This window comes from Chiloscyllium plagiosum, chromosome 20 (assembly GCF_004010195.1).
Source record: "Chiloscyllium plagiosum isolate BGI_BamShark_2017 chromosome 20, ASM401019v2, whole genome shotgun sequence".
Classification (NCBI taxonomy): domain Eukaryota; kingdom Metazoa; phylum Chordata; class Chondrichthyes; order Orectolobiformes; family Hemiscylliidae; genus Chiloscyllium; species Chiloscyllium plagiosum.
In genome coordinates, this window is record NC_057729.1 from 60,354,061 (window position 1) to 60,376,789 (window position 22,729).

Here is a 22,729-nt window from a genome sequence, read left to right on the forward strand (position 1 = left end):
AAATACGGTGTAGACCATTTAGGACAGAGATGAGGAGAAACGTTTTCACCCAGAGAGTGGTGGCTGTGTGGAATGCTCTGCCCCAGAGGGCAGTGAAGGCTCAGTCTCTGGATTCATTTAAGAAAGAGTTGGATAGAGCTCTCAAGGATTGTGGAATCAAGGGTTATGGAGATAAGGCAGGAACAGGATACTGATTAAGGATGATCAGCCATGATCATATTGAATGGTGGTGCAGGCTCGAAGGGCTGAATGGCCTACTCCTGCACATATTGTCTATTTGTCCTAGCTCCCTGAATTTGTTTTAAAACCGCATATCTCTTCCTACCTATGTCGTCGTTGGTGCCAATGTGGACGATGACTTGGGGCTGCTCCCCCTCCCCCACAAGGATCCCAAAAACACGATCAGAGACATCCTGAATCCTGGCACCTGGGAAGCAACACACCAGCCGTGAGTCTCTCTTGTTAGAACCTCCTATCTGTCCCCCTGTGGAGTGTCCAATGACTAATGCTCTGCTCCTCTTTCCCCTTTCCCTGCTGAGCAACAGGGATAGGCTCTGTGCTCCATTGCTTACCCCGGTAAGTCCCCCCCAAACAATTTCCAAAACAGCATACTTGTTGAGGGAAATGGCCAGAGGATCCCTGCACTGCCTGCTGACTTCCTTTCCATCCCCTGACAGTAACCCATCTATCTTCTTTTACCAGAGGTGTGACTACCTCCCTGTAACTCCTCTCAGTAGCCCCCTCCACCTCCCGAATGATCCGAAGCTCCTCCAGCTCCAGAATGCAGTTTGAGGAGCTGAAGTTGGGTGTACTTCCTGCAGATCCAGTCAGCAGAGACCCTGATGGTGACCCTTACCTCCCACATCCTGCAGGAGGAACATTCAACTGCCCTAACCTCCATTCCCACTATTCTAAATTCCCAATGAGCCTACTGTCAAACTGAGAGGGAAAAAAATAGAATATCCCCCGTATAACCACAGCTAGGTGAAATAACTTTCATTCTCAGTCAGGATGAAGTGGAATTTCCATGACCTGATAGCCTCCACTCTAAGGTTTTTTCAAATACTGCAGCAGTTAGTGTATGTACTAATTCTCAACTTCATAAAATCCCACAGATTCTACAATGGTGCTTACAGACTGGAATTTAGCAAAGTAACACGACTTAATGCAGAGTGATAGATACCTTGCAAGATGTCTGAAGGTGTTTAGAAAATCATGAAAGAAAACTTGAGTTTTCATGATGTAAACTGATCGGGCAGATAATGGACACCAGCAATATCATGTACCTGAACTTTCAAATACTTTTCGATGAGGTGTGACACAAAGTTACTAAAGATGGTCAAGGCTCATGGAGTTGGGGGTAATGTATTAACACGGTTAAAGGATTGGATAATTAACCCAAAGCAGAGATGTAAATCAGAGCATAAAGCAGACTGTGCCTGTTGCAATGACTAGGCCTCAGCTATTTACCAGCTGCATGAATGGCTAGGATGAACAGGGGAGAGCTGAGAAAAAAGGAAGGGCAAATTCATTCAAAGTTACACAATTCTGAAGGGGTTTGACATGAGAAGGGTTTGATATGAGAGAGGTTTGTTTTCCCCCCCAGGCTGGGGAATCTAGAACGTAGGAACAGTCTCAGCGGAAAGGGCCTAATGTTTAGAATTGAGATGAGGAGAGATTTCTTCACTCAGGTTGTGAATATTTAGAATTCTGTATCCTACAGGGTTGTGGATGCACCACAAATATACTTCTAGATATAGCCAAGGCTGAGAAGTGATCTTTGATTCTAGAAATCAATGGATACAATGAGCAGACAGTGAAATGGAGTCAAGGTAGATCAGCGATTGGATGGTAGAATGGATTCAGTGGGCTAAAGCTCTACTCCTGCTCCGATTTAATGACGTCTGCAAGTAGATGTAAAAAAAATGCAGACAGGACAGAGATGGACACAAGGTGGAGGACTAATGCAGAACAGGTCTGTAGCATATTATTTATTAAACATTAAATATTTACACAAATGCTGTGTACAGTAATAATTTACTGAAGGGAGTCCTTCAACTCTCAGTAGGACCAAACACATCTTACCACAAAAACAGTATATTCTGGAGGTAAATTAAAATGAGGATGAATCTCCATATGACAGACAACGTGGGGATTCCAATGCCTCCTTAAATCATTCGGAATGGTGAGTTCTCTTAGCAACTGTTTCAACTTGCATTTATACCCATGGAGAAGGCCATTGAGCTGCTCAAAGTCTCAAAGAAGTCCCAGTAAGACAAGGGAATCTCCTTCTCCATTTCTGGTGCCACTGATTTGTTACTATTGTAAGGCCTTCAGAATTCTTACCCTGTTTGGAGGTTGAATTCTGTGAAGAGAAAAAGAGAACTTGTATCCAAGTTATTGCTTGTGAAAGACAATATTCACCAGCCACTGGAGAGCAGCATTCTTCCAAGTTTATTTCTAAAACTGCTTTTAAAAGTATCAAGGCCTTCTGTTAGACACAATGCAGCAAATCATCAATAGTTTAATCATAGCCAGCAATCCGTCCACTGATCTGAGGAGTTTGACAATAGATATTTTTTGATAATGCCATGCTTTAATAAAGCCCCTGTTGAATGCCCAGTTATTTTAAACAGTTTGTTTTGTCTCCCCACCCCCCTGCCCCAGAAACTATCCCCGTGAAAGTCCAGATTGTGTACACTTTGGCCAAGAGTGCAGGAGGTCAAGGTGCTGCTGGAGTTGAGTGTCCCAAATCGGAAATTATTTTGGAGGCCTGTAGGCGATCTTCCTACTCTTTAAAACAGACCATCGGTGCCTCTTCAAGTAGTAAAGCAGTGGCCAAAACACAGCAGAGAACATCAGCACCTGGAAGAGAAAATAAGCTCAACTGTAGTGTCTTACTGCACAGAACAAGATCGTTCAGCCCCTTATTTCTGTGGTAGTTCTTTGAAAGAGCTACTGAATTAGTCCCACTTCCTCTGCTGTAATACACATGACTGGACTTCAAAAGTACCAGATTGACTGTGAAGCATTTTGGGATGTCCTGAGATCACGAAAAGCACCATAAAAATCTCAGTTGTATGAAACTGTTGGGTACAAATTGATCATATCATCATTTCCCTCCTGTAAGCAGAGACGACAGTAAGGCTGAGTTCAATACTGCCCTCAGTCAACATATAATCAGGCAAGTTCCAGTGAAGAACCACAGAAACCAATCAGGACAGAATGGCCCACTATTTTCATCCCCTCATGGCCCCTCCAAGGAAAGGTAGCAAACTAGACAGAGACCAGAATATTGAACATAGGATCAGCAGCATTTCAGGCTGTACATTTTTCCCTTTGAGCCAGAAGGAAACAGTGCCCACCTTTTCCAGTCGAGTTTGTCAAGGAACTGTGTACATGAACACATTCTGCCTCTTCAGGAATCTGGAGTTTCTGTACCAATCATTTTCGCAACATTCTTGCTTTGAATTCTTGTGAGAAAGAGGCTTCAACAGTGCAGTCTATAAAGACATTCACCAATAATGCTGCTACCTGATTAACATCTTTCCCTTTCTCAAACACAGCTCCTTCCAACAACATGCCCAACACCAAGGTGGGCAGCACAGTGGTTAGCACTGCTGTCTCAGTGCCAGAGACCTGGGTTCAATTCCTGCCTCAGGCAACTGTCTGTATGGAGTTTGCACATTCTCCCAGTGATGCTGGAAGAGCACAGCAGTTCAGGCAGCATCCAAGATTTTCCTGCTCCTTGGATGCTGCCTGAACTGCTGTGCTCTTCCAACACCACTAATCCAGAATCTGGTTTCCAGCATCTGCAGTCATTGTTTTTACCACATTCTCCCAGTGTCTGTGTGGGTTTCCTCCCACAGTCCAAAAATGTGCCGGTTAGGTGAAGGGGTAAAGGTAGGGGATTGGGTCTGGGTGGGTTGCTCTTTGGAGGGTCGGTGTGGACTTGTTGGGCCAAAGGGCCTGTTTCCACACTAAGTAATCTAATCAATGCTATTTTCATTATTAATGTAACAGAAACACAATGTGGAGAAACTCAGGGGGTCTAGCATCATCTGTGAAAAGACACCATTAATACTGAACCCAATATGACTTATAATGTTAAAAGATTAAATTGTATTATTTTTCTGGACATTAATATAGAATGTGTTGAAATAGATGGTGATATCTTGAAAAACGTCTATATTACAGAGGAGGAAGTGCTGGATGCCTGGAAACGCATAAAGATGGATAAATCCCTAGAACTCTGTGGGAAGCTAGGGAAGTGATTGCTGGGCCCCTTGCTGAGATATCTGTATCATCGATACAGGTGAGGTGCTGGAAGACTGGAGGTTGGCTAACATGGTACCATTATTTAAGAAGGGTGGTAAGGACAAGCCAGGGAACTCTAGACCAGTGAGCCTGATTTCAGTGGTGGGCAAGTTGTTGGAGGGAATCCAGAGGGACAGGATATGCGTGTATTTGGAAAGGCAAGGACTGATTAGGGATAGTCAACATGGCTTTGTGTGTGAGAGATCATGTCTCACAAACATGATTGAGTTTGTTGAAAAAGTAGCAAAGAGGATTGATGAGGGCAGAGCAGTAGATATGATCTATATGGACTTCAGGAAGGTGTTTGACAAGGTTAGATCTCACGGAATACAGGGAGAACTAGCCATTTAGATACAGAATTGGCTCGAAGGTAGAAGACAGAGGGTGATGGTGGAGGGTTGTTTTTCAGACTGGAGGTCTGTGACCAGTGGAGTGCCACAAGGACGGTGCTGGGTCCACTACATATAAACGATTTGGATGTGAACATAGAAGGTATAGTAAGTTTGCAGATGTCACCAAAATTGGAGGTGTAGTGGACAGCGAAGGAGGTTACCTCAGATTACAACTGGATCTTGATCAGATGGGCCAATGGGCTGAGGAGTGGCAGATGAAGTTTAATTCAGATAAATGCGAGGTGCTGAATTTTGGGAAAACAAATCTCAGCAGGACTTATACACTCAATGGCAAGGTCCTAGGGAGTGTTGCTAAACAGAGACCTTGGAGTGCAGGTTCATAACTCCTTGAAAGTAGAGTCATAGGTAGATAGGATAGTGAAGGCAGCGTTTGTATGCTTTCTTTTATTGGTCAGAGTATTGAGCATAGGAGTTGGGAGGTCATGTTGCAGCTGTACAGGACGTTGGTTAGGCCACTTTTGGAATATTGCGTGCAATTCTGATCTCCTTCCTATCGGAACGATGTTGTGAAACTTGAATGGGTTCAGGAAAGATTTAAGGATGTTGCCAGGGTTGGAGATTTTGAGCTATATGGAGAGGCTGAACAAACTGGGGCTGTTTTCCCTGGAGCATCAGAGGCTGAGGGGTGACCTCAGAGGTTTACAAAATTATGAGGGGCATGGATAGGGTAAATAGACAAAGTCTCTTCCCTGGGGTTGGGGAGTCCAGAACGGTATGGGCCAAGTGCTGGCAAATGGGATTAGATTAGGTTGGGATATTTGGTCGGCATGGACTAGTTGGGCCAAAAGGGTCTGTTTCCGTGCTGTACATCTCTATGACGATTAATGTAATGTTAAAGGGTTAAACTGTACTGTCTTTCTCCAAGAAGCTGAACATTTTGGAAGTGGGTGGAGGTGACATTCTGTCTCACAGACAGCATGCAGGAATTTAGATGACTATCCATTGTAACCCACGCTTCATTTAGGCATCGATTTACTAATTTGATCCTAGCAGTAGAATAGTAAACTCTCATTCAGTCCCTTCCATTCAGAAGTGCTTTCATAGCCACCCCCCAGCCAATCAAGTTAGCGTACGGGATCATCCCCCATTAGTGAAGTATATCACATTGACATTGTCTGGCAAAGTAGCGGAGCCAGAACTCATTTGCAGGGCTGCCCCAAAGCTAGGGCATATCACACCTACACTGTCTTGGGAATCACTGAGTCAGGAAATCATTTGCATAACGATTCCCCAGGATTAGGGCATTTACATTGACATGATCTCAAACGATGACTTCATTCTACCATTGTACCTGGAGTAACATGTGGTTATGGGGGAGTGGGGGGTGGCTGGAGTGCCTGTGAGCATTACCAAATGACCCGTATAAAGGGGATGTATTTCCTTTGTTCGGGGTCTCTGACTCAGCTTTGCATGCTTGCGAAGAGGGTCAAAAAGGGGGTCACCTCCCTTGTACAGGCTTTCATAAACTTTAACTGTTTCCAGGTGTGTGCGAATTGCATCGCATGTGTGGAACCTCAGGAAAAGAACCTGAAAAGCTGTTCTCCAGACCTTACAGCATTAAAGCTTTGCTTTGATGTTCATTATTGCTGTTTACCCACTCTGGGCCTATGTGATAAACATTTACATACATGGCCTTATTAGTGACCCAGCCAATCATTCACTTGTCTCGACAGGAATGGGTGATAAAGGCAGACATTGTTATTGTAACAAGGTTAGGTTGTGGAGCTGACCTTTAGGCCCATACGTTTGCGCTGGTCGTGTTCCGGCTCAGCAGTCCAGCGCAGGAATGTGCAGACATCCTTAGCAATCTGACTCATCGAGGCTGGAGTACCTGGGAATGAGAGGAGTTCAACACTAAATCAGAAAACTTCAGAAATCTCAAAGGCTCATATAACACAACAGAAGTGGTAATATGCAAACTGTTTCATTGGCAGCCAATCACACAACAATGGGAATTCTCACAGAATCACATCCATCCATTCAGGCTCCTCAATGACCCAGGCTTATGACAGATAAGGGAAAATGTGGGGCTGGAGTATACAGCAACAATCATTTTATCTGAGACTTTGATTAAATTCGCTGAGGTCTTCCTGCTTCATTGTCCTGTTCCCATCAGATATGAAGGACTCTCCTTCTCAGTAGTGTTGGTCAATTGTATCCTCCAACTGAAACAGATCCATTTTGGACTGAAAAAGGATTGATCAGAGTATTTTCTAGATAGTATAAGGTTAAATATAGTGGATGTCAGAGACTGAGGGAGGTAGGGTTCAGGTGCTTAGCTATTTAAAATGTCACAAACTGGGACAGAAACTAAGAAAGCTAATGTAATGCTGGCCTTTTATATCTAGAGCATTGAGTATACAGATGCAGACGTTACTCATCGTTATAAAACCTGGTTAGGCTCAACTTGGAATAATGTAGCACAACCCCTCAGGAAGGATATACTGGCCTTGGAGGGAGCACAACAACAGCTGGGTTTCAGGCATTAAGTTATGAGGATAGATTATACAAATTAGACCTGTTTTCTCTAGAATTCAGAAAGGATGATCGATCAAAGCCTTCAAGATATTAAAAAGAGAAGTCAGGGTGAAAATAAAATATTTCCACTGATTGGGGATTCTAGAACTAGTGGACGTAGTCTGAGACTTCAGGGGAAATGTTAGGAAGCACTTCTACATACAAAGGGTGGGAGATGTTGTAACTTTCTTCCTCGAACAGCAGTGGATGCTCAATCAGTTGTTAATCTTAAATCTGAGGTGGATGCGTTTTTGTGAAGTAAATGTATTCAGGGATATGGGCCAAAGGCAGAGATATGGAGTTAGATCACAGACCACCCATGATCTCAATGAATGATAGAACAGGTGTGAGGGGCTGCAGGACTCTGTACATACCAGAATCAGCCTTACCACTGCAGCTCAGCTCTAACCTGAACAGTGCAATTAACACTCAAACCATGAATGAGTTTGTGTGTTCTGATTAGTGGACTTTTCTCAGCTCTATAACAGGATTTGAGGGAGGCCATTCTGCCCCTTGAATCGTTCTATCATTCACACCCTAACTCTCGGTACCAGCTTTGATTCCATGTCCTTTTGTCTACATGATCCTCAATTAATAATTTTAAATCAGAGATTGATGCTACTTTTAAATGAACATTCATTCTTCTATCATACTTTCTAAGAAGAACTGGTTCCTAACTTCGAGACTGAACAGAGTGAACTTTTATTTCCTTTGTCCTGGACTCTGAACAGTGGAGAGTCTCTCTCTCTCTCTCTGCTGATCAATCGCTGTCAAAATCTGAAAAACCTCAATCAAAATCAACGTGAACTACCAGTCTGGTTTATGCATACCTTGGGTCCAGCTAACAGACTGCTGAATGTGGGCTGCACTTCTTCCAAGGCTTATATTCTAAGGTGTGGTGCCCAGAATGGTACACATGGCTCTAGCTGAGAGTTAACCAGAGCTCTGAATGCAACAAATGATCAAATAAAGCACTAAAGGGAAAGCAAAGATTAGAAAGTGGGCCTGGGACAGTCCAGTGAGAGTCAATCATTTCAGGAATATAAGATCAAGTCCTACCATCCTCATACTCAACAGCTTCATCATAGATGGGAGGGGCCATTCCGATAGCTTGACCAGGGAAGTAAGGGTTGTAGTATAGCCCTTCTCGGAGACTGATGCCAGCAGGAGGGTCACAGTAACCAGTCAGCAGGGTGAAGATGTAATCCTCACCACCGTGCCTACATAAGCAAAGAACAAAATCAGTCTCTACGTCTCACAAGCAAGTTCAAGGCTTTAAACTTTCATCACGAATTTTCCACAAAATCCTACATCAGATTCTTTTATTCACTCATGGGACATGGGTGTCACTGGCTGGGCCAGCATTTATTCCCATGCATAGTTGTCCGACGTGAAGGTGGGGGTGAGCTGCCTTCTTGAACCACTGCAGTCCATGTGCTGTAGGTAGATCCACAATGCCATGAGGGAGGGAATTCCAGGAATTTGACCCAGCGACAGTGAAGGGACAGCGATAGATTTCCAACCATGATGAGTGGCAGGTGGTGGTGCTTAAATCAATCTGCTAACCTTGCTTTTCTAAATGGAATGGTTGTGAGTTTGAAAGGTGCAATCTCTGGCTTTTTTTGGTAAAAACAAACGCAGGCTTTCAAATGGAGTGTGACTGGAGCCAGGGTGGGATGTCATAGCTCTAGATTTCTTTTAAGCAGCATAGATTTTACAGCATAGGATGGGATAGTATTTAGCCTGTCGTAGCACCCAGTAACAATCACAAATTAATCTCACTGTCCTGTTTCTTCCCATTGCCCAGTGTAGATCCCAAACTAATTGCAACATCCTGACCTCTCCCCATCATCCAGTACCAACCCCTAATTAATCCCACTCTCTTGGCATAGCCCAGTAACAACTCAAACTGATCCTAATATGTCACTCTCTCTTGATGGCGATGTGTGAATTTTCAACTGATTCCACCATCTCCCTAAAGCTCAAATATTTCTGCTTAAAGAATACAGTTGTGTGAACAGGTATCTCTCGTTCCAAGCCTTCTCTGTAAGTACAGAAATATTTTTGCTCACTTAAAACTCCTTACCAAGTGGCCCTATAGACCTAACAGAAGAACATAAAGCAGCTACCAGAGAGCTTTAGGGCTCCACAGACATGTGGGTGCATGACACTCAGTTGTCATCCTGGCAATGAGGTGTTCGTTCTTCCACCGACACTGCACAGCAATCCTGAGTAATGAAAGAGTGCAACTGTAAATATTTGACTCCACACTGTTACTTGGAAAGGAGCAGCTGTACACAAGTGTATCGAGGAAACCTCTTATGTAGAATGGATCCACAGAACACTTACACAGATTATATACACACAACTGCATTCAATCAACATTTGTGCATTCTCAAACATTCGGCAATTTTCATTGCCTTTGCGATGTGGGTAGAGTCCTTTTTTCCCAACAAGGCAACTGTGCCATGAATAATGCAATCAAACAGCCCTCCTCACTGACAGTCAGTTTGGGGTCCTCTAGGGCACCTTTGCCCTGATCTCATTGGAGCTGCCATCCAATTACAGACAAAAGAGGTGAACTCCATACAATGAGAGAGAATGACTTCCCTGGATGTCAAGGCTACAGTACAGCATCAATGAACCCTAACAAAACTGTAGCTAATGGAAATTGGATGAAAACTCTGTTGGTCAGTGTCCAGGACATCTCTGCAGGAGTCCCTCAGGTAGTGTCCTAGGCCCAACCATCTTCAGCTGCTTCATCAGTGACATTCTCTCCACCATAAAGGTCAGAAGTGGGATGAATACTGATGAGAACACAATGTTCTGCATCATTCATGACCCTTCAGATACTGAAGCAGGTCCATGTCCAAATGCAACAAGATCCAGACAACATCCAAGCTTGGGCTCACAAGTGGCAAGTAACATTTGTACCACAGAACTGCCCTTGGCGTTTAGTGGCAATATTAATGCTAAAATATCCAGTGGATAACTATTGATCAGAAGCTGAATGCGTCCAGACTAAATAAACAGTATGGCCACAAGAACACATCAGAGATTGGGAATTCTACAGAGAATAACTCACTTCCTGATTTCCCAAAGCCTGTCCATCATTTACAAGGCATTAGTCAGGAAGTGATGGAATACTCCCCACTTGTTTGTATGGGTGCAGCTTCAGAAACTTGACACCATCCAGGACAAAACAGCTCTGTTAACTAGTAGCCCATCCCCAAAGTTCAGAATTCCCTCCCTTCACCATCAGTGCTCAGTAGCAGCAGTGTCCATTTCATCTAGAACCTGCACTGCAGAAATTCACCTAGAGCCTTTCCAACAGCACTTTCTAAAGGCGCAGCCTCCCCCATCTGGAGGGATGAGAACAGCAGATGCATGCAAACATCATCAGCCAAAAGATTCCCTCTAACCACTCATTATCCTGACTTGGATTTACAATAGCCATTCCATCAGCATCGTCGGATCAAAATCCTGGAACTCCCTCCCTAACAGCTTTGTAGTTAATCTACAGCCCAAATACAACTGCGGTTTAAGAAGGTAGTTCACCACTACCTTCTCATAGGCAACTAGGAATGTGGAACAAACACTGGCCAAACCACAGACACCCACATTCCATGAAAGGAGTTTGAAGTTTTATATAGGAAGCAAATACAATCACAGTAATGAAGGAGCAGCTTTTACCCTTGGAAACATCACAATGAAAACAACCCAACAAGGGCAGCAGTGAGTAGGAGGAAGGTACCTCGCATTTGCAATGTGCGTGAGATCAGGTGGAAGAGATCCATTATTTGCTGCTCTTGCTGCCTCAGAATTGGGGTACGGTTGAGGGAAATAATCAGAAAGCTTTCCAGGGCGAGTGAACATTTCCCCATTTTCATCTGGTCCATCCAGCACTTCAACCTACAAGCAGCACAGAAATAGATAGAAAAATGGTAAGAAATATGAGAAATGTGTAATTCCTGCTTTTCCTGTGAAGAATGGCTGATCACTAACAAAAACATACGGATTTCAGTAAGGCATTCATCAACATTCCTCATGGGAGACTGGTTAGCAAGGTTAGATCACATGGAATACAGGGAAAGCTAACCTTTTAGATACAGAACTGGCTCAATGGTAGAACACAGAGTGGTGGTGGAGGGTTGCTTTCCAGACTGGAGGCCTGTGACCAATGGAGTGCCACAAGGATTGGTGCTGGGTCCACTGCTTTTTGGCATTTACCTAAACGAGTTGAATGTGAACATAGGTGGTATGGTTAGTACGTTTGCAGATGACACCAAAATTGGAGGTGTAGTGGACAGCGAAGAGGGTTACCTCAGATTACAACGGGACCTTGATCAGATGGGCCAATGGGCTGAGGAGTGGCAGATGGAGTTTAATTCAGATAAATGTGAGGTACTGCATTTTGGGAAAGCAAATCAGAGCAGGACTTATACACTTAATGGCAGGGTCCTGGTAGGTGTTGCTGAACAAAGAGATCATGGAGTGCGGATTCATAGTTCCTTGAAAACAGAGTTAAGGTAGACAAGATAGTGAAGGCAGCATTTGATATACTTGCCTTTATTGTTCGGTGCATTGAGTATGGGATTTGGGAGGTCATGTTGTGGCTGTACAGAATATTGGTGAGGGCACTATTTGCATACTGCGTTCAGTTCTGGTCTCCTGGTTATAGGGAGGATATTGTGAAACTTGAAAGGGTTCAGAAAAGATTTACAAGGATGCTGCTAACATTGGAGAATTTGAGCTATAGGGATAGGCTGAACAGGCTGAGGCTGTTTTCTGTGGAGCATCGAAGGCTGAGGTGTAACCTTTTAGAGGTTTATAAAATTAAAAGGGGCATGGATAGGATAAATAGACAGGGCCTTTTCCCAGAGGTGGGGGAGTCCAGAAGTAGAGGGCATTGGTTTAGGATGAGGGGGGAGAAATATAGAAGGGACCAAAGGAGCAAGCTTTTCACACAGAGGGTGGTGCGTGTCTGGAATGAGCTGCCAGAGGAAGTGGAGGAGGCTGGTACAATTACAACATTGAAAACACATCTGGATGGGTATATGAATATGAATGGATATGGGTCAAATGGTGGAAAATGGGACGAGATTTATTTTAGGATATCTGGTTGGCATGGACGAATTTGACTGAAGGGGCTATTTCCATGCTGTACAGCTCTCTTATTCTACAAAGATTCTCAACTCAATGCATATAATTATACAGTTATTAGTTTGTGAATTGGTTCATTTAGATCCACTCTTAGTTCAGGATCAATTCATAGAAACAGCAACAGCGGTATTTGTCTTTCACAACATTGAAATTTCAAATCACCACCTTTTAACACCTAAAGCTCTTCCCGCAGCCACCTCTATAATGCCAGACTCAGACTTGGATCATATCATCTTGGCTGACATTTACTGCTTGCTCAGGTGTTACAAATCCAACACTTATCTGGGGATGGAGACTCATATTTACCATAAAGCATCAACTGGAAGAACAATTTGACTGATCCTTCAATTTGCTGCTGTCTGACAGCAATTCAGCCAAGCAACCTCATGTTGGTGAAGAGGAAATTTTTAGAAGCTTTAATGAGAGACAAAAATAATTGGCATTTGCAAAAAATATGGATAATAAATGAAAGGCAGCAAAGACATTAAAGGCTAGTTGTATATGAGTATCCTGAACATGTTCATTAATGTGGTAATAAAGAATGGCTTTGTTGTTTTTATTCATGAGGGGCTTGCTGACTAGACCAGCATTTATCATAGAACAGAGAAGAACATAGCGCAGTACAGGCCCTTCAGCCCTCAATTGTTCCACAGGTTTAGTGCAACAATCTGAAACCCATCTAACCTACACAATTCCATTTTCATCCATTTGTTTATCCAATGACCATTAAAATGCCCTAAAAGTTGGCATGTCAACAACTGTTGCAGCAGGGCATTCCACGCCCCTACTATGCTGAGTAAAGAGACTACCTCTGACATCTGTCCTAAATCTATCCCCTTCAATTTAAAGCTATATCCCTTCGTGCTTGCCATCACCATCCAAGGAAAAGGGCTCGCACTTCCATCCTATCTAACCCTCAGATTATCTTATGTTTCAATCAAGTCACCTCTCAACCTTCTTCTAAAGAAAACAGCCTCAGGTCCTTCAGCTTTTCCTCATAAGACCTTCCCTCCATACCAGGCGACATCCTAGTAAATCTCCTCTGAACCCTTTCCAAAGCTTCCACATCCTTCCTATAATGCGGTGACCAGAACTGTACGCAATACTCCAAGTGCGGCTGTACCAGAGTTTTGTACAGCTGCAACATGACCTCCTGGCTCCGAAATTCAATCCCTCTACCGATAAAAGTTAACACACTGTATGCCTTCTTAACAACCCTATCAACCTGGGTGGCAACTTTCAGAGATCTATGTACATGGACACTGAGATCTCTCTGCTCATCTACACTACCAAGAATCTTACCATTAGCCCAGTACTCTGCATTCCTGTTACTCTTTCCAAAGTGAATCTTCTCGCACTTTTCCGCATTAAACTTCATTTGCCACCTCTCAGCCCAGCTCTGCAGTTAATCTATGTCCCTGCGTAACATCCTTCAGCACTATTCACAACTCCACCAACCTTAGTATCATCCGCAAATTTACTAAGCCATCCTTCTACGCCTCCACCTAGGTTGTTTACAAACAGCAGCGGCCCCAATACAGATCCTTGTGGTATACCACTAGTAACTGATCTCCAAGATCAACATATCCCATTAACCACCACCCTCTGTCTTCTTCCAGTTAGCCAATTTCTGAGCCAAACTGCAAAATCACCCTCAATCCCATACCTTTGTATTTTCTGCAATAGCCTACCCTGGGGAACCTTATCAAATGCTTTACTGAAATCAATAAACACATCAACCCCTTTACCCTCATCCACCTGTTTGGTCACCTTCTCAAAGAACTCAATAAAGTTTGTGAGGCATGTCCTACCCTTCACAAGACCATGTTGACTATCCCTAATCAACTTATTCCTCTCTATCTCTTATTATCTTTCTCAACACTTTACCCACAAGTAGTAAGGCTCACTGGTCCATAATTACCAGGGTTGTCGCTACTTCCCTTCTTGAACATTTGCTATCCTCCAGTCTTCTGGCACTATTCCTGTCGACAATGACGACATAAAGATCAAAGCCAAAGGCTCTGCAATCTCCTCCCTGGCTTCCTAGAGAATCCTAGGATAAACCCCATCTGGCCCAGGGAAGTTACCTATTTTCACACTTTCCAGAATTGCTAACACCTCCTCCTTATGAACCTCAATCCCATCTAGTCTAGAAGCCTATATCTCAGTATTCTCCTCGACAACATTGTCTTTTTCCAGTGTGAATACTGACGAAAAATATTCATTTAGCACTTACCCTATCACCACAGACTCCATGCACAACTTCGCATTACTGTCCTTGATTGGCCCTAATCTTAGTCTAGCCAAACTTTTATTCCTGATACACCTATAGAAAGCTTTAGAGCTTCCCTTGATCCTATCTACCAACGATTTCTCATGTCCCCTCCTGGCTCCTCTTATCTCTCTTTAGGTCTTTCCGGGCTACCTTGTAACTCTCAGTGCCTTAAATGAGCCTTCACATCTCATCCTAACTTAAGCCTCCTTCTTCCTCTGGACAAGAGATTCAATTACTTTAGTAAACCACGGCTCCCTCGCTTGACCACTTCCTGCCTGCCTGACAGGTAAATGCTGATCAAGGACATGCAGTAGCTGTTCCCTGAACAAGTTCCACATTTCAATTGTGTCTATCCCCCACAGTTTCCTTCCCCATCCTGTGCATCCTAAATCTCACCTAATCGCATCGTAATTGCCTTTACCCCAGCAATAATTCTTGCCCTGCAGTATAAAGCTATCCCTTTCCATCTCTATAGTAAACATAACTGAATTGTAGTCACTATCGCCAAAGTGCTCACCTACCTCCAAATCTAACACCTGGCTGGGTACATTACCCAGTACCAAATCTAATGTAGCTTCGCCCCTTGTTGACCTGTCTACATACTGTAGACAGAAAACCCTCCTGCACACATTGGGCAAAAACTGACCCATCTAAAGTACTCAAACTATGGTATTTCCAGTCAACATTCGGAAAGTCAAAGCCCCCATAACAACTAGTCAGGCAATATCCTAGGAGCAGGAGAATTGACGTTTTGAGCCGGAGCTCTTCATCAGGAATGATGAAAACCTCATTCCTGATGAAGGGCTCCGGCCCAAAACGCCGATTTTCCTGCTCCTCAGATGCTGCCTAACCTGTTGTGCATTTCCAGCAACACACTCAATTCTGATCTCCAGCGTCTGCAGGCCTCACTTTCTCCCCATAACAACTACCTGTTACTCTCGCTCCTATCCAGAATCTTTGCTATCATTTCCTCTAAATCTCTGGCATTATTCAGAGGCCTATACAAAACTTCCAACAGGGTGACCTCTCCTTTCCTGTTTCTAACCTCAGCCCATACTACCTCAGTTGACGAGTCCTCAAATGTCCTTTCTGCCACCGTAATGCTGTCCTTGATCAACAATGCCACACCTCCCTCTCTTTTACTACCTTCTCTGTTTAGATTAGATTAGATTTTAGATTAGATTAGATTACTTTACAGTGTGGAAACAGGCCCTTCGGCCCAACAAGTCCACACCGACCCGCCGAAGCGTAACCCACCCATACCCCTACATTTACCCCTTACCTAACACTACGGGCAATTTAGCATGGCCAATTCACCTGACCTGCACATCTTTCGACTGTGGGAGGAAACCGGAGCACCCGGAGGAAACCCACGCAGACACGGGGAGAACGTGCAAACTCCACACAGTCAGTCGCCTGAGGCGGGAATTGAACCCGGGTCTCTGGCGCTGCGAGGCAGCAGTGCTAACCACTGTGCCACCATGCCGCCCTGTTCTTACTGAAATATCTAAACCCTGGAAGCTGCAACAACTATTCCTGTTCCTGCTCTATCCAAGTCTCCGAAATGGCCACAAAATTAAAGGTCCAGGTACCAACCCATGCTGCAAGTTCATCCACCTTATTCCGGATGCTCCTGGCATTCAAGTAGACACACTTCAAACCACCTTCCTGCTTGCTGGTGAACTCTTGCGACCTTGAAACCATATTTCTGACCTCACTGCTTTCAACCTCCTGGACACAAACTACAATTTAGGTTCCCACCCCCCTGCTGCATTAGTTTAAACCCTCCTGAAGAGCATTTGCAAATCCCACCCCCACCCCCAGGATATTGGTATCCCTCTGGTTCAGATATAGACCATCCTGTTTGTCAAGGTCCCACCTACCCCAGAATGAGCTCCAACTATCCAGGTATCTGAGACCCTTTCCCCTACACATTCCCTTTAGCCATGTGCTCAACTCCATTCTCTCTCTATTTCTCACCTCGCTAGCATGTGGCATGGGCAACAAACCAGAGATAACAACTCTGTTTGCTCTAGCTCTAAGCTTCCCCCCAGCTCCCTGAATTTCTGCCTTAAATCCCCATCTCTGTTTCTAACTATGTTGTTGGTGCCTACGTGGTCCATGACTTGGGCCTCTCCCCCTCAAGAATCTCAAAAACACAATCAGAGACATCAGAAACCCTAGCACCTGGGAGGCAACACACCAACCGTGGGTCTCTCTCATTCCCACAGAATCTCCTGTCCCCCTAACTATGGAGTCCCCAGTGACTAATGCTCTGCTCCTCTCCCCCACTTCTCTTCTGAGCACAGGCTTATTCCTAGTAACTCACTCACTCTTCTCCCAAACTACACTGCAGTGAAAAATAGTGGTATTCCCACAGGTTGCTGTTAGGTTTATTGTTGTTTTTAATACATGTTCATGGTCGGAAATAGGGCACAGTTTCAGGGTATAACCCTAACCTTTATAAAACACTAGTTTGCCCTCAGTATCCAATTGTAAGCACTACATTTCAAGAAAGATGTCAAGGTCTTGGGGGTGCGAGGTGATTCATTGGAACGGTATCAGGACAGGGGGACATATGGAGAGGCTAGGATTGTTCTCCTTAGAATTCAGATGGTTTAGAGGAGATTTGTTAATGTTCAAAAATCTTTAATTTTTATTTATAAAGTGAGTAAATTGAATAGAAAGCAAATAGAACAGTTTGGTGCCAAAAGAGGGCACAGGAGACACGATTAAGGAATATTTTAGCAAGTTGTGATCTGGAATAGAGAGCCTGAAGGGGCAGTGGAAGCAAATTCAATAACTACATTCAAAAAGAAATGGGATAAATATTTTGTAGAAAACAAAACATTGTTGGGATATGGGGGAAAGCAAGGAAGTGAGATTGGTCATTTCCTGTGTTTTATCATGTTATGATTCCTATTTTTAGATTAGATTAGATTAGATTACAATGTGGAAACAGGCCCTTCGGCCCAACAAGTCCACACCGACCCGCCGAAGCGAAACCCACCCATACCCCTACATTTACCCCTTACCTAACACTACGGGCAATTTAGTATGGCCAATTCACCTGACCCTGCACATCTTTGTGATGTGGGAGGAAACCGGAGCACCCGGAGGATTCCTGTTTCAGAACAATTGATGCTGCATTTTCTTAAAGAATCAGGACCAGAGCAAAGTCTCCAAGTAAACGGCTGCCAATTTAAGACTGAGATAAGAGAGATCTTCTCTGAGGGTTGTCATCTTTAGAACTCATTTCTACAGAGCGCAGTAGAGCAGAGTCCTTGTGTATATTTAACGCTGAGATAAGAATATTGGATGGTATTATCCCTGAGTGACAGCCCAGGCACACAACCCTCGGCTTAACAAGAGAAGAATGAGTCTGTGGCACTCACTTCCTCAGCTAGAGCCTTGGCCTCTTCCTCTGTATGTGTTGCTCCAACCAGGTTCCGAAAGGCCACGTATTCCATACTGTGACAGGCTGCACAGACCTGCTTATAGACCTGGTAACCACGACGAACACTGGAAATAAAACAGGACAGCAACCTCACATCAGTGCACTTTAACACCATCCTCTTTAATAAGGGTCAGTGTGGACTCAATGGGCCAAACTGCCTCCTTCTGCACTTAAAGATTGAGAGATTTTATGATTATTTACTGTAATTGCATGTAAACTCTGAATGGACAGCTAGGTCCCTCTGAATACCAACATCTTGGGATTACCACTGACCAGAAACTAAACTGAACAGCCACAAAAACACAGCGACTACAAGACCTGGCTGTTCTTGTGCACTAGCTCCTGAAAGTAAATGTACCGGTGTAGCGGTAGTAAAGAATGAAACCATAAATTGGTCTTCACAAAGAAAGGATTCGAGTACAGGACATTAATGAAGCCACACAGAGTCAGAGTAATACAGCACAGAAACAGGTCCTTTGGTCCAACTCGTCTGCACCAACCAGATATCCTAAACCAATCTAGTTCCATTTGCCAGCAATTGGCCCATATCCCTCGAAACCCTATCTACTCATGTACCCATTCAGATGCCTTTTAAATGTTGTAATTATACCAGCGTCCAACACTTTCTCTGGCAGCTCATTCCATACACATACCACTCATATTTGAAAAAGGATGCCCATGTGGTTCCTTTTATATCTTTCACCTTTCACTTAAACCTATGCCCTCCAGTTTTGGACTCCCCTACCTTGTGGAAAAGACCTGGGCTGTTCACCCTATCCACGATTTTTAGATTCCCTACAGTGTGGAAACAGGCCATTTGGCCCAGCAAGTCAACACCGACCCTCTGAAGAGTAACCCACCCAGACCCATTCCCCTACCCTATTACTCTACATTTCCTCTGACTAATGCACCTAACTTACACTATGGGCAATTCCCATGGCCAATCCACCCTAACCTGCACATCTTTGGACTGTGGGAGGAAACTGGAGCACCCGGAGGAAACCCACACAGACACAGGGAGAATGTGCAAACTCCACACAGACAATCACCCAAGGCTGGAATCAAAACCGGGTCCCTGGCGCTGTGAGGCAGCAGTGCTAGTCACTGGGACAACCTCAAGCCTCCAACGTTCCAGGGAAAAAAAGCCACAGCCTCTCCACATCTGGAATATTGTGTGCAGTTTTGATCTCCTTACTGGAGGAAGGGCGTTCTTCCTGTAGACAGAATGCAGCGAAGGTTTATCCAGCTTGATTCTTGGGATGGCAGGACTGCCGTATGAGGAGGAATTGAGTTGATCAGGATTATATTCACTGGAGTTTAGAAGAATTGGGGGTGGGGGGATCTCAATGAAATCTATCAAATTCTAACATAGCCAGACAGGTTCAACGCAGGAAGGATGCTCCCAATGATGGGGCAGTCCAGAACCAGGGATAAGGAGTAAACCATTTAGGACTGAGACAAGGAGAAATTTCTTCACCCAGGGAGTGGTGAGCCTGTGGAAATCACTACCACAGACAGGAGTTGAGGTCAAAACATTTACCAGGAGGTAGATATAGCACTTGTGGATCAAGGGTTAATGGGGTGGTGGTGGTGGGGGAGAGTGTTATTGGTGTATGGAGCTTGATGATCAGCCATCATAAAGAGTGGCAGAGCAGGCTTGAATGGCCTATTCCTGATCCTATCTTCTATGTTTAAGGCCAGAAATTCAGGAAAGACTAACTCACTTCCTCTCAGCCCAGAGCCAGACCACAAGGCACAGGTCAGGGATGTGGTGGAATACTCCATATTTGTTCCAATGAGAGCAGCTTCAACAACACTGAGGAAATATAGAAACCAGGAGCAGCAGGTCACTTGACCCTTCCAACATGCTTCGTCATTCAGTATGCTCATTGCTGAGCCTCTATCTCAATGCCATATTCCCACCATACCCTGCGATGCCTTTGACAGTACATTTTCAGACAATTCAGTGGCCTGGCCTCCACACATGCTGTCATTGAGAATTCACAGGTTGACCAGCTGCCAACTGAAAAAATGCTTCCTCATCTCATTCTAAATGGCCCACCCCCCAATATCCTGAAACTGTGTGCCTGAGTTCTTGATTCCCCGAGCACAGGAAACATCTTCCCTGCAACTAATCTGTCTAGTCCTGTTAGATGGTTCAACATTTCAATCAGATCCTCTCTAGTCCTTCTAAACTTTCGTGAATACAGGCCCAGACAAACGAATCTCCTCACAAGGCATCCCTGATATTAGCTTAGTGAACCTCTGCTTCACTCTCAGTGGAAGGTGGGAGACTAAAATTGCACTCAATACTCCAGCCGTGGTCTCACCAAGGCCCTGCATAACTGCAGTAAGACATCTTTACTTCCAAACTCCAATTCTCTTTACTATGAAGGCCCACACACCATTGACCTTTCTAATTGTTTGCTGCGCCTGCTTGTGTACATTCTTTGATTGGAATAGACAACCAGATCCTTTGTCCATCTGCATGGCGCAGTGTATCACTATTTAAATAACTATATTTTCTTTCACATACTGAAGCGCAGATTTCCACATCTGTCCACAATTATATTGTAGCTGCCGTGTCTGCCCATTCATTCGACTGGTCTAAATTACCTTGAAGCCACCTTGCATTGGTCTCACAACCCCACCTAATTTTGAATCATTTAGCTCCCTCATCCAAGCCATTTCTATCTAACGTGAATGGCTGAGGCCCAAGCACTGATCCGTAGTGCACGCAGCTACCCAGAAACAGATCAATTTATTCCCACTGCACATTTTTATTTATCTGTCAATCACCCAACACCATCCAAAACAAAGTAACCCTCTTGAATTAAATCCAACCCATCTCCTTCAGCATTCACTCCTCCCCTCACCACCAATGCACAGTGAGTACAAGCTGCCCTGCAGGAATTCACTAAGGCTCCCCAGACAGCACCTTCCAAACCCACGCCCACTTCCATCTAGAAGGACAAGGGCAGCAGATAGATGGGAACACCAGTCCCTGCAAGTTTCCCTCCAAACCACTCATCATCCTGACTTGGAAATATATTCTGTTCCTTCACGGTCGCTGGATCCAAACCGTGGAATTCCCTCCCTAAGGAGTTTACTTATCCCCTCCAAGGACTGCAGCAGTTCAAGAAGGCAGCTTCTCATCAGCTTCTCCTGGTCTATTAGGGATGGCCTTGCCAGAGATACAAACATCCCAAGAAAGTGGGATTTTTCATCACTTAAAAATATCGTTTTTCTGACCGAAGTTCACACTTCCTACAATTTACTCCATTTCCTGTGTTCTCAGCCATTTATTTAACTTATTTATTTAAATTCTTTTGCAGTCTCTTCATATTCTAGCAAATTACTTTCCCATCTAATACTGGCATCATCAATAACTTGGATACATTAATAGCACAGGCCACATTGAACCTCAGAATTGGTGCGGTGCAGAAAGTGGCCATTTGGCACATTGTGTCTACACCAGCTCTCCAAACAAGCAGTGCACCATCTGCCATCTTTTCCCCATAACCCTGAACAGTATTTTTCTGAACCCAGATCTGTACTGTTCAATTTCAAACTGATCAACTGACTAAACCAAGCGAGTGGCTCAGGGCCATTTTAATTAACACCAAAATCAAGTCTTGCCCAATTACACAGCCTTGGGCTCGTAATTCTCTAGGAGAAACTGTGGACTGCAGATGCTGGAGATCAGTGACAAAAGGTGTGGTGCTGGAAAAGCACAGCCAGTCAGGCAGCATCCGAGAAGCAAGAGATTCGACATTTCAAGCACAAGCTCTTCATCAAGAATGTAATTCTCTCACCTGTCATGATCAAGGGCAGACAAGAATCCACTGTGATTCCAGGGGTAGCTGGGAGGGTGGATTTCCAGCTCTGCATACACTGAATGGTGCAGCGTCAAGGCAAGTGCACTACCCCCAGCAGCAAGAACACCTAACGTTGACAACGCTATCTTCTTCCCACGGGACAGGTTAGCAAAGGACATCTTCGCCTACAAGACACAAGAGGTCAGATGTTGAAACTGGTCAGAATTCAATACAGAAATCATACCACAGAGTAGACAGAGGCCTTTCCAATTTTAAATTAATCCTTGATAAACATTAAACAAAAGTTACGGAAAAATTCCACCTCAGATTTTCATTTGCAATTCATTCCCTTTCCCATTCCGATGAAACAGACACTTATTGCTCCAATATTTTCGCAGTTTAGACTTAAACACAGAATTCAGGATCCTCAGTGTAATCTCTCTCACCAGTAATTATACTAGGGAATAATCTGTGCTCCACCCCTCAAACCTCTGTGCAATGTCCAGACTGACCTTTTACTCAGACACACTGAAAGAAAATGTCACAATAATTATTGTCAGGCCAGAGTTAGGGGAAGTTTAGAAATCAGCATGGATGATTAGAAGAGGAGAAATTAGAATGAATGTAAACGACGTGTCCTTGATATGTATGTACCTGTCAGGCAGGAAAGAAATGGTCGTGTGAGGGAACCTTGGTTGACGAGGGAGGTTGAATGTCTTGTAAAGAGGAAGAAGGGGGCTTACATAAGGTTGAGGAAATAGGGTCCAGA

The 22,729-nt window shown here is 44.2% G+C and overlaps 1 protein-coding gene across 1 annotated transcript in view; it reads right to left on the reverse strand.

Moving 5' to 3' along the window:
- Positions 1-1,976: 1,976 nt before the first annotated feature.
- The window catches only part of LOC122560334 (cytochrome c1, heme protein, mitochondrial), a 24,354-nt gene continuing 3,601 nt past the window's right edge, over positions 1,977-22,729 (reverse strand). The window contains exons 2-7 of the mRNA XM_043710981.1: positions 21,958-22,145; positions 18,081-18,207; positions 11,002-11,159; positions 8,307-8,467; positions 6,461-6,561; positions 1,977-2,865 (exon numbers count right to left, since the gene is read on the reverse strand). Coding sequence (XP_043566916.1) covers positions 2,761-2,865; positions 6,461-6,561; positions 8,307-8,467; positions 11,002-11,159; positions 18,081-18,207; positions 21,958-22,145 — 840 coding nt within the window. The 3' untranslated portion in view covers positions 1,977-2,760. The remainder of the gene's footprint in view (positions 2,866-6,460; positions 6,562-8,306; positions 8,468-11,001; positions 11,160-18,080; positions 18,208-21,957; positions 22,146-22,729) is intronic.